The 12,584-nt window shown below is 39.4% G+C and overlaps 1 protein-coding gene across 1 annotated transcript in view; it reads left to right on the forward strand.

The window, feature by feature from the left end:
* LOC127969129 (bone morphogenetic protein receptor type-1A) overlaps window positions 1-12,584 on the forward strand; it is a 41,328-nt gene that overhangs the window by 22,526 nt on the left and 6,218 nt on the right. The window contains exon 4 of the mRNA XM_052570841.1: window positions 10,873-11,044. Coding sequence (XP_052426801.1) covers window positions 10,873-11,044 — 172 coding nt within the window. The remainder of the gene's footprint in view (window positions 1-10,872; window positions 11,045-12,584) is intronic.

Consider the following 12,584-nt stretch of genomic DNA (forward strand, 5'->3'; position numbering starts at 1 on the left):
CAGAAGTTTAAATTAGTATGTCAAAGCTCACAACCCCATTGCCTCCTTTTAGAGTTAAGCTCATAATTTTGTGTACAAAGGGAAATGACCAAGGCAAATTAAAATCTCTGGAGTGCAAACTTTACTTTCCTCTGTTGTTTAACAGTATGTTCAGTGCACTGACACAGTTTTAACTTTACAATTGTTTGGAGTGTTCACTGTCTGCTTGTTAGCTTAGTTTAGCCTCTTTAAATAAATTCTTTCTTCTGCTGTATCCCTCCCTGTAAAGGAACAAAAGAAGAAATGGGTGCTGGCAGTAATTTCTTCTCACATGTAAAGTCAACCAGAGCCTTTAAAACAAAGGGTAACAACCCTCAGTCATTGCAAAGGTTCCTGTGAAATGATGAGGGAGACTGGAGTGCCAGTGAGAACAGGGTCAGTGTGAGAGCTGAACTGCAGATGAATGCTGTTGAGCGTGTTTTTTTCTTCTTCTCTCTTCTGTATGGAAGCTGATCTGAGGGCAGGTTGACGTCTGACACCAGAATAATGTCTCCTGACTGCATATGGCGGCACGTTCCTCTGAGAAATGTCATGTCATTCAACACATTTAACACAGGCTTTCAATCCTGGAGCTAATAAATTAATTAAATAATAAATTAAACCCAAGCAGACTGAAATATAGCAATCAAATTGAGGCATTTTTACTTTTCTAGGTTATATGGTAATATTGAGATCACTGCTTGTTTTGTTTTACATCTTTAGTTTGATATTTTAGCATGAACATATTAAAGCTTCAGTAAATCTCAAAATTAATATACTACATTTAAGCATTTAAATCTGTTTATTTCTGTTTGGGTGTTTTTTTATTATTATTATTTTATATTTTGTTTATTAGCATCTAATACATTAATGTAATAAATCTTCAAATCTCAAGGTAAATAATATTTTTTTCAGCCTGTATATTAAATATTATGTAATTTCTAAATGAACTTGTAGCATTTAAAGCAATTTTAGCTGTAATTTTACATTTTTGTCCAATTGTCGATTGTTGGCCGTAAAAATAGCCCTATGATTTCCGCAAAGCAGAAAACGTAAATGGAATCACAACATACAGTCATAAAAGGGGAATTTACAGTATAACATGGAATGTCAAATGTATAAATCAAAAGTAGGTCATTACACTTAAATGAAAATTAGATCTGGACCAGTGTCTGTGAATATTAAGCAGCATAAAGATTCTATGAATCCTGCATATTTTGCATGTCTGTGTGAATAAATGGCACAGACACACGGTTTAGTTTCCTACGCACATACTGAAGGGTACATAAAAGTTTGGTTTAACTTAAAGAAACTGTTAAACTTCATGTAATGATAGTACTACTGCTAATAAATTATTAAAACATAATTTTTTTAAGGAATGTTCACCAGGAAAATGTATTTATCAGAAAATGTAAATACACAGCACAGTATTTCTGAAAACAACAACAACAAAAAAAATATATAATTTTTTATAAAAATTAATTAGATATGCTTTTGATTATTAAAATTGTATTATACCTTAAAAATAGAACCCAGAAAATTCATGGAAAACACAGAAACTGAATGTAAAAAAAGGGCCTTAAGAATTACATTTTTGTTAAACTTTTAATAAATTGCTTTTATATTGTTCAATGTCAATGTCACATTTATTTATATAGCACATTTCCAAGGCCAGGGCCTACCAAAGTACTTCACAGTAAAATACACAATAAAAAAAAAAATCACACACTGATACAATAAGAACAACGAAGTAGCAAAATGCTAAGAATAAAGAATACTCCTAAAATACAACACATTCATCAAGGCGGCTCCCCTGTGCCAAAAGCTACTTCAAACAAATGAGTCTTCAGCAATGATTTAAAAGTGGACAGGCTACTAGCAGTCCGCACAGCTACGGGCAGTGAGTTCCAGAGAGTGGGAGCTGCCACTGAGACGGTTTCGATCTAGGAACCTCCAGGACCATCAGGCTGGCTGAACGGAGGTTTCTGGAGGGCCTATGCAACCTGACAAGGTCTGTAAGGTACTCTGGGGCTAGCCCATTGAGCCATTTAAAACAAATAAAATAACCTTAAAATCAATCCGATACTTTACTGGAAGCCAGTGAAACGATGAGAGCACTGGAGTAATGTGCTCCCGCTTCTTCCTGCCGCTTAAAAGAAGAGTTGCTGCATTCTGTACAAGCTGCAGACGATAGAGCTCAGACTTCCCAATGCCTGTATACAAGGAGTTGCACTAATCCAGGCGAGAGGTAATAAAAACATGAATAACTTTTTCTAGGTCAGCCTGTCTCAGATACGGTTTGACTTTAGCTATCAGTCTAAGCTGAAAAAAGCTAGACTTAACCACAGCACTGACCTGCTTATCCAGTTTAAAAGCACTGTCAACAATCACTCCAAGATTCCTGCAATGGGATCTTAAATGAGGTGCTAGTTGGCCAAGGGAGCTGGTAAGAACCTGAACCAACTCTGGACAACCAAACAAGACAACCTCCGTTTTATTCTCATTAAGTTTTAAAAAGATTAGGTTCATCCATGTCTTAATATCGCTCATGCAGTTTATCACGGCCTGCAAAGATTCTTTTGCTGGAACCTTTAGCGGTAGATACACCTGCACATCATCAGCGAAGCAGTGGAAGGAGATGCCATGCTTCCTGAATATGCAAATACAGGGTGAATAAGAGTGGACCCAAAACTGACCCCTGCGGTACCCCACAGGTCAGAGGGGCCACTGAGGAGGAAAACTGTCCCATTTGTACAGAAATTGATCTGTCTGTTAAATACGACTTAAACCACTTTAGGACAGTGCCTTTTAAGCCAACACAGTGCTCTAAGCGCCACAGAAGAATTTTATGATCAACTGTGTCGAAGGCTGCAGTCAAATCAAGCAGAATTAAAATGGCACAGTTGCCAGTATCGAGGTGTAAGAACAGATCATTAAAAACTTTTAAAAGAGCAGTCTCTGTGCTATGACGAGACCTAAAACCAGACTGAAACTGTTCACTAACATCAGCTTTTTTTTTTAATTCTTGGACCTGAATTAACACAGCTCTTTCTAAAACCTTTGAAATAAAAGGGAGCATAGAAATGGGTCTAAAATTAGACAAAACCAGAGGGTCTAAGTTCTTCTTCAAAAGAGGCTGAACTATGACATGTTTGAAGGAGGATTGGACGCAGCCAGAACTAAGACACAAATTAATTAATTTCAAAATAAAAGTTCAAGTTATGATTTCAATTACTAAGACATGCTTTTTGATAAGAATTGTTTTTTAATTTATTTAACCATTAAACCAGAGTGTAGAAAAATTCAAATGGGGGGAAAATAACGTAATTTGAAAAAATAAAATGGAATTTGGGAAAAAAATAAAACTGATATCATAAGAGCCTTATATAACATGAAAAATTGGTCTGTTTATTGATATTCACCAGGTTTTTATATCATTACTTCCCTATGAATAGATTATAATTGATCTTAAAACAATGTTTTGAACAAGTCGCTTGTTGCTTTAGTTATTATGCTGCTGGACCACGCTGGGCCGCCTGCCCGGGTCCTACTACAGGAAACGTGTTGAGTCTATAGTCGGTGCTGTGAGTTTCCCTGACACTTTAACCATTTCCTGTATTGTGCTGGCTGACAGGTACCGGACTAAATATGCCAAATGCATGCTGCTCTCCGGAAATAATCATTACTGTCTGACAATGAAGGCCTGTGTTGGTGTGTGTGGCTGTTTCTTTCCTTGTTTTTGTAGAACACGGGTTCCAAAGCATTTGAATAGAGGACTCCGTTGTGCTTCTGTACTCTGACATGCGTTCACTCTAGCAAGCATGTGTTCAGCGGTGTGGCACAGGAGCCTGTTAAAGGCAGTTTGAACTCTCACTTTTACAGCTTGCTGTTAGGTACTTGGCTCTAGAGGTGTCTCCGAGCCCATTAGAGCTTTGCTTTCATAAAGGCAGCCAACTTTATTAGTCTGTGTCAGGCAGGCCGTTGTTTTCCATATGTTCCCTTTTTCCTTTCCCCCTCATTCCATTTTTAACAAGCTAGTCTTCAAATGGTGCTGGATTATTACATGTTGGGGGATTATGCCCTGAAATGGAAGCCCGTGTGATAATTATAATGATTGTTATTAAAGAGATGAAAGTAAATAAATAATAATGGCAGGTTCGGGTTAACTTCCACTTAAAGCTTAAGTCGTTCCTGCCATCCCACAACCTACAGCCTGGCCTTACCACATTGTCCAGTTTCTTTTTGTTGTTAATGTGTGCAGATTTTAATGAATAACTGGTTTAAGAATTAAATAATTAAATGTGTCCAATATTTCGAGGGCAAACCTCCTACATGTCGTCCCTCAAGAATACATGATTCACATGTTATTTTGATGGATCTAATGGATACCCAGTGATGTATTTTGGCACTAGGACATCTTGGAGGATTTTTGTGTTTTTATTTACCCTCTCCTACGTTTCTGCTGCAGACACGGAGAGACTCATGAAGACCAGCGTCTTGATTATAGGCTTGCGATCCAAACGCCCTCGTAGAGACTTGGCTGGCTCATTGCATCATTTCCTGTTAAGCCTTACTGCAGCACTGAGAGATAATAGCTACAACACCGAGAACACATGGAGATCAACAAAGCGTACTGCTTTTCAGTTTGTGATTTCAAAATGTACATGCAGAACCGCTTCTTTGCGGTCTTGCTGTCACTTTTGTTACAGAAGCCAGAAGCAGCTAGCATAGCCTGTTCATGAACGTGTGAAAACTGTGAAGCACTCATATTCAGTGCTTACCTCTTGACCAGCTTCCCATTAAAGCTTCAATAATGTCTGAGCTGCCTACTCTACCCTCTGCTTTAATAGGGTCAAACCACAGATGTTTACCCTGGAGATCACAGCTAAAGCTTCAGCTACTGCCTCGTCTTACACTGACAGTGTTCAAGCAACAATATGGCTTGAGATAGTGACCTTAAAAAAAAGTGTATGGATACTTATATCATGTTTAAAAAATCTTTTACTGTAGAATATAGCAAAATATCAAATCATGGATTTATAGGAATATAGCACAAGCACACTTTTCAGTCAAAACTTTCACAAAAGTCTCATCGATTTCAAAATATTTATGTGGTGTTGAAAATGAAGAAGAAAAGAGTTTTGTGGATCAGTTAATATGTTGAACTACAACATTGGATATTCTGTTTGACCACAAAAGAAGATATTCCACAGATGAAAGTCATACAGATTTGGAATGACAGGAGAGCGAGAAAATAACAGAACTTTACTTAAAGCGTAATTTTCTTTGCTGATGCCACTTGGTTTGATATTTAGATTTTTATTGCAATGACATTCAGACATTTTAAAGTGTCACATAAGTGTCCAAATAAGTTTTAGGGCCACTGTAACTGTTTCCGTCACCTTGTTTTTATGCACATTTTGAAGTTTTGCATTACAAAAAAAGGGAGATGGAACCACATTTAAGTTCATCTATGCTCATCAAAAAAAAAAAGTAATGTGAATTTGCGCGATGGGACAGCATAACTTGACTAACCAGCAGACGTCAGAAGTATTTCTGTATAATTGCCTCACAGAACTGTCTTACACGACCACATTTCAAAACAGCAGGCATCCACCTCCGCTCTGAGACACAAGTAATTTATTATATATGATAATTATTCAGTGGCTTCGCCTACTTTTCTTAGTGATATTTAGTGCCAGTTTATCAGGAGGTGATAGTTGTGTTCTCTTTGACTTGTTGAAATGAAACGTGCTTAAAGGTGCCATCTGTAATGTTTGGCAAAAAAAATCAAGTCATACTCCACATTCCATAACAGATGGGGGCAGTATGCCTCAATAAAGTGAATTGGTCTTATCTAGAGTACCAAACGAGAAACGACAGTCTCTGTGCTCCGCCCCTACTTTCACAACAACACTACAGCCATAGCCGAAGCCTAACTGTGCGTTCAAAACTGTGCAAAAATCGCTCTTGCCGCTCTGCTCACGACGCTGCAGAAAGATTTGTGAGCGCTCAGACGCTCTAACGTAGATCAAATGCTTATTTTGTATTTAAAGCGGCCGCAAAGCAAACAAGCTTGTTGATCTCGTGCAGACTAACCACAAGGAGTTATAACCTCATTAAATATTGTTGTGGACGAAATATTAGGATCCTTTACTTAAAATGAACAATCTCAGACACCTTGGTCCACGTATCACTTTTAATTTATTTTTTTATGTCCCTGTCGGCAAACAGGGACACATCATAGATTAATACAAACGCTAAACAGCAATAATCAACCTGTCCTTTATTCTGCTTGAGAACTAATGTGCCAACTCTCAAGCATTCACCGTGAGACACGCAATTGACTCTTTTCACACGCTTTCACGCCACACCAATTTTTTCAGGCAAAGAAAAACCACGAAGCAAAGAGGACACGGAGACCAACAGACTAGACAGAGCAGGTTAGTTATGATACATAGGGCTGTGCAAAAAATCGAATGCGATTTTCATGCACCTCTCATCAGTAAAGACACTCCTGTAATTAGAAGTATATCTCCAGCATGTGCATTCAGATCAGGGTTGCCAGGTTTTCACAACAAACCCTGCCCAGTTGCTTCTTAAAACTAGTCCAAAACTAGCCCAATCGCGTTTCCGGGAGGTTTCCCGATAAAAATTGCTTCCCGGGGTTAAAAAATAAATTTTTGGGAAGGGTTTCCCTGGTAAAATTAGCATTTTAGGGGGTAATTATCACATTATTGGTATTGGGATTGCTTCAAACCGCGGACATGAAAAACAACCGCAGACTTGGCAACACTGGTTCAGGTGGAGCGGCAGTAACTGCACAGAGCCTTAGTCTACCGACAACTAACACAAAATCGCTTTCAAAATCGACAAAGAATCGCCTGCGATTTTAACATCGATGTTGTGTAGATTGTCAGTGAATTACGGCTGTGTAGTAAATGCCAACCAGTGTTGCCAAGTCTGTGGTGGTTGTTTTTCATGTCCGCTGGTCACAGCGACCCCAATACAAATAACGTGATATTTAGCCCCTAAAATGCGAATTATACCAAGGCAACCCTGCTAAAAAAAACTATATTTTAACCCCAGGAAGCAATGTTTAATCGGGGAATCTTCTGGAAGCGAGATTGGGCTAGTTTTGAGAAGCAACTGGGCAGGATTTGTTGTGAAAACCTGGCAATCCTGATCTGAACACAGGAGCGTCTTTACTGATGAGATGTACATGAGTAAAGACATGCACAGCCCTATATAATAAAATGGGTAACGTTAAGTTATAGCTAGCTAATTATCAAAGGCAGCTACGGTTAGCCATCGCTAACATTAGCACGTTTATCGAACAGCCTTCGATACATTTCTATGTTATAACTTCCCGAAAACAAATACACAAACATATAAAACAAACTTCTAGCGAAATACTAACAGCATCTAACTTGCAAGTTCTGAGTCGAACCTCATTTCTTTCAGGTCCATCAGTTGTCTCCAGCGATTAAAAGCAGTGCCGATGTTCACTCTGGTATTCTTATCAGATGCCAAGGGCTTCAGCTATCCTTCCGCTCTCTTCTCTAAACTGAAATTAGTGGGCTGTACTTTCCACACGATTGACATCAGGTTCAGGTACGCCCTGTGAGTTATTCGTGTATTCGTTGCAGGTTGGCTGGTGGTTATGTCGCCCGCATACCGCCTCCCACGGCCGAAACTGGTATTACAACACCTGCCGGGCCGGGGCTAGTAATGCTAATGCTAATTAAGGTTGATATCTCTGCAGAACTATAACTTGACATTTTTTTAATGACATCATCTCCCTTATTTCTTCTCATTCTTTTGATGCGTGTAGGTCATGTTATGGATATTTTTACCTCAATTTCTGCATATGGCACCTTTAATTCGCAAATGTTTAATGCGATATTCAAAGTTTTTTTTGCTACTTTGGAATGAAACCTAGCTTTTGTGAAGAACTACAAGCTTTAGCCATCTAAATTTAACTTAAAAATTGTAATTAAAAGTTACATTTATGCATTTAGCATATCGAACCCCAACCTAGTGCTTGATATCGCAGTGCTCTACCAGTTGAGCTACAGGAACACTAAAACACTAGCCATCTACACAATGAGATTGCTGATTGTCTTCAACTGTTACTTTGATTGGATGTGTAACTGTAGAGCACTGTGTATATTTTCGGGCCGACTGTTTGAAAAATGGAGCTGAAGTGTGTCTTTAAGAGGCTGGCGCTGGAGTCTGAGCCGAGCTGCCTACAGGCTGGGAGAATGCGGTCAGCAGGACTCATTACTGCCTGAGTACTGCCAGACCTCAGACTCCACGGTGACGGCGAGCCAGAATCAAGCACACATGTAGGAGCTTGGCGATGCTCTGTAGTGCCGTCTCTCCCAGCCGAGGGAAAAACTCAGAGAGGGGGAAGGAGAGCAAATGTATTCAGTGCCTTCGTAATGTCAGTGAATCACTCAGAGGTACTTCAGAGATAGCACAACAAGTCGCATCTGCTCTGATTTAGTAACCCTTCTGGCTAGAAACCTGTTTTATGTGTTTCAGCTCAGATAACATTCCTGAGCCCTGCGGTTGTTTGTGTGCCGCTGTTGTGGTTGCGGGAATTTAGCTGGCGCTTATCTGCGCATTGTAGCTGTTAGGACGTGTAGGGCTCAACACATCATAACAGATTAGCCTGCCTTTTACAGTCGCTCTTAAAAGCAAGCTGTGTTTCTGACTACACAGTTCGCATTCCTTCAATTTGCTGGCCTCTTGCTGAGAGCAGGGCTTTCAGAGCGATACTCTTTGTTCTTTCTTTTTTCTGTCTCTATTCCACCATGTTTACGTTACCGGTTTCCACCTCCATTATCACACCGGGCCCCGTGTGGCAGCAATGGCGCCTGGACTAAACTGTGAAGTGATCAAAGATGTTACATCAAATGCTTTCGCGGTGTATTTTGCATTTTCCCTTAATGGAGGGGGCCGTGGGACGCCTTTGTGGCTTCAAATGAACATTTCTCAAGTGCAAAAACCGAGCCGTGACACATAAACAGAAGATTTGTATCGCTGGCTATCGCAGGAGATGAATGGACTGACTCATACACTGAGAGACAAAGCATTACATGAAAAGAGAGGAGGGCTTGAGAGTGTTTGATCAGTCTCCAGAGCTCGTGCCACTCGACCCGGTCTTCAACCTCACATTTATACACTATAATCCTGTCTCTTGTGTTCCTAATCTGGTCTTTCACTTTCCGTCCTAATCCCACTTCTCACCATTTCACCTTCAGGCCATTCAACAGAATGTTTCATGACACATTCTTTTGTAAGCGATGTTCCACAAATTGACGTGGTGTTGAGTAACATCTTATCATGTTTGACACATCTTTTCCAGGATCCCCCTCAGTAGAGCTGATTACTACTGAGTATTGTCAAGCACACTTTTATTCCTGGCCAGGCATCATGTTTTTTCCACTCAGATCATTTCAAGTCCCTGGGTGAATCTCATAAAATGTATTCAGGTCATATTTCAGCCTGCAATCAAAATGCAGGAAATTGCATAGTGCTTCTTCATTGATTGCACTGAATATGAACGTAAATATGGAGAAGTATCTAATTAGAAACAATATGTTTTTATGAGATTCTCACTGAATTCTCCTTTAGTGTGATTCTCCTGTAGATGTTTAACAAGCGGTTTGTTTATTCTCTTCCTCTGATATTATTGTGCCATGTCCTCTTCATTCCCCAGGCTTATATCAGCTCTCAGGGTTTAAAGCATCCTGGCTCCATGCTTCTGTTTTATCAGACTGTATATCAGTTTAGTGGTCTCCACCCCAGCTGATATGGCTGGAGGTGTTGCTGTCGTGTAACTCTGCTGATAGCAGGTAAGAACTGCCTACTGGATGGCATTTGACATTTATATTTGTTTGGATTTGCCCTTCTACTGTGGGAAATGATGCACTGTGACTCAGAGGGACTCTCTGGTCTCCATCTGATATTTCTGTTAATATTCAGAGAGAGGACTGAAGCAGTCTTAAGACGTGGGATGGGGCTGAAGCGCAGCCCTAGTAATGAGATCCTAGGTGTGGAATGTGGTGTTTTACTAAACAGCAGCATGCCTGTTTTAGTTTGGGCTTTTTTTTTGACTGGGTTTAGGCCTGCTCAGACCTGCAGGACGAGCAGCAGGGCTTTAAGAGGAAGCACCCACATCAATACTAAACACATGAGTCTTTGTGCCTGGGGCAATATGCACCCTGTCTGTCTACGACAAATGCTCACGCACTCAGACGGATCAAGTTACAGCACAGAGAAATCTGCATGTCTCTGTTTCTTTGTCCCAGTTTTCAATCCTTATCGCCCTCTTTTACTCACAGTCTATGGTGATCTGTTTTCCTCACTCCCTCCTATTTATCTAAGATCCTTAGATTCAGTATAATTTAGCATAGTATGAAGGCAATAAGAGGGGTTTTGTCTCCAAGTGGTTGTGAATTTTATAGGCTTGAGTGAGATGTGTATATTGTGTCTATATTTTTTTTTCTTTCTTTCTTTCTTTCTTTCTTTCTTTCTTTCTTTCTTTCTTTCTTTCTTTCTTTCAGACCTGTATGACTTTAGCTCATTTCTATGAATCAAGAATAGAGCTTTCAATATTTAAAAAGAATGTTAAAACATTATAAAAGTATAAAAAAAAATAGTGCATAAGCTTCACACATTATATTCCAAGTCCTAAAACTGCAATTTATGCATATGCATATTAATTTTTGGTTTGGATTATAGTTTTAGTTTCACTGCTTCGGTTGATATGAATGTTTGCAAATTAAGGATGATAATTTTTTTAGGCAGTCTTAAATCTGGCTTCCTGTATTTTAATTCTTCTAGGTGGGCAAAACCCAGACTACATGCTTCATGGCACTGGGGTCAAGCCCGGATCAGATCCAAAGAGACACCAGTCAGGGGACGGGTCCACCGTGGCCCCAGAGGATGCTGCCCGCTTCCTTAGCTGCTACTGTTCAGGCCACTGCCCTGAAGATGCATCAAACAACACCTGCGAGTGAGTGCACCGTGTGCTTTTCCTGCTGTTCAAAACAGACACTTTCAACTTTCCTCACCAAATGCCACATTTCCACTGAAATTACCCGGAACAATTGTACCAGGAACTATTTTCCCCCCAGACCTGTTGCTTTCTGTGTTTCCACCGTGGTCTAAAGTATCGTGAAGATTAGGCAAATAGTCTGGTGACATAGGTCTGCACGCGTTTCTCAATATAAAGTAGGGCTGGACGATTATGGCCTAAAATCAAAACCTCAAAACCATTTTACCTCTATTACGATTAATGAACGATTATTTTATTTCGGTTTAGGTTTTTTTTGCCCTCATAGTTCACTGACAAGGTTTGTACTGTAAATATGATTGACTATCAGCAGTTATTTTATCTATGTTCGTAACATTTCTTACTAGGGTTGGGTATTGTTTGAATTTTATCGATTCCGATTCTTATCGATAAAAAAATCCAATATAAAAAAAAAATAAGTCAAACATTTAGAAATTAAGCATTCTGTTGCAGCTGAATAACATTAACTCCCGTGTTTTGCTTTTATACACACGCGCTAGTATGCTTTTAAGGGGGAAGTGTTAACAGGATTAAAAAAACGAAATAACCGACATGGGAAAATTACGTCGGTTAGAGGTTATGAATTTCTGTTTTGATTATTTTTATAATCGTCCAGCCCTAATACAAAGTACGCAAATTTCAGACTTGCATCCTCGGTAGTTCAGACTTTACGCATTCAACTGGGGAGTGTGATGTCCGCTATGACGTAAATCTGGAATTTCTACAAACAGCAGCTGTACTTGATGACATCAGTCAGTTTGCCTTGGCTACTGCAATTTTCCTCACTGTATATTTACAATAAAACGAAATAGGATACAAATACCACTGCCTCCTTTTGTTTTCATTTAAATATAATAATACCCGCAATAATAATGTACTTAGTTCAAGGAAATGTGTGTATATACAGCCATTACAATGAAACAAAATATTATATCAATTGCCGCTTTTTATTTTCATTTTAACATATAGATAAATTGAATATAGACCAAAGATTACCTGTTAGATTTACCCAAAATGAATTATATTTTATGTTTAATCATTATAGAGACATCAGAGCCAGCGGCAAATGTCAGAAGGTATAGCCGAGGTGAGGCTGCTCTCGGTGGATACTTGATTACTGAGCTCCTGCTGATCGATTTCCGAAATCGGCGAAACACATTTTTAAATAGGCGCTGTCTTAAACCGCAGATTTGAGTTTTAAACAACTACATTCTCACCTGAAATACTTTTAAAATTACATTTCATGACGTAATAACAGTAAAATTTTGAAAATGGTCTGAATAAATGGCGGTAGGAATCAAAATGCTGCGTGAACTCAAGCAGTCAGCATGTTTAGCGCCCAAATCCCGCCCCCGAAAGTTCGGGAACTTTGAAAAAGTACTACCTCACCATGGACTGTCTGAGGGAACTTTATTTAGGTCCTGGTTCCTGTGGTGGAAACACACCGAGTACCAGCCCAAAGTCCCTAGTTCCTGGGGAA

Source organism: Carassius gibelio, chromosome B12 (genome assembly GCF_023724105.1).
Source record: "Carassius gibelio isolate Cgi1373 ecotype wild population from Czech Republic chromosome B12, carGib1.2-hapl.c, whole genome shotgun sequence".
NCBI lineage: Eukaryota > Metazoa > Chordata > Actinopteri > Cypriniformes > Cyprinidae > Carassius > Carassius gibelio.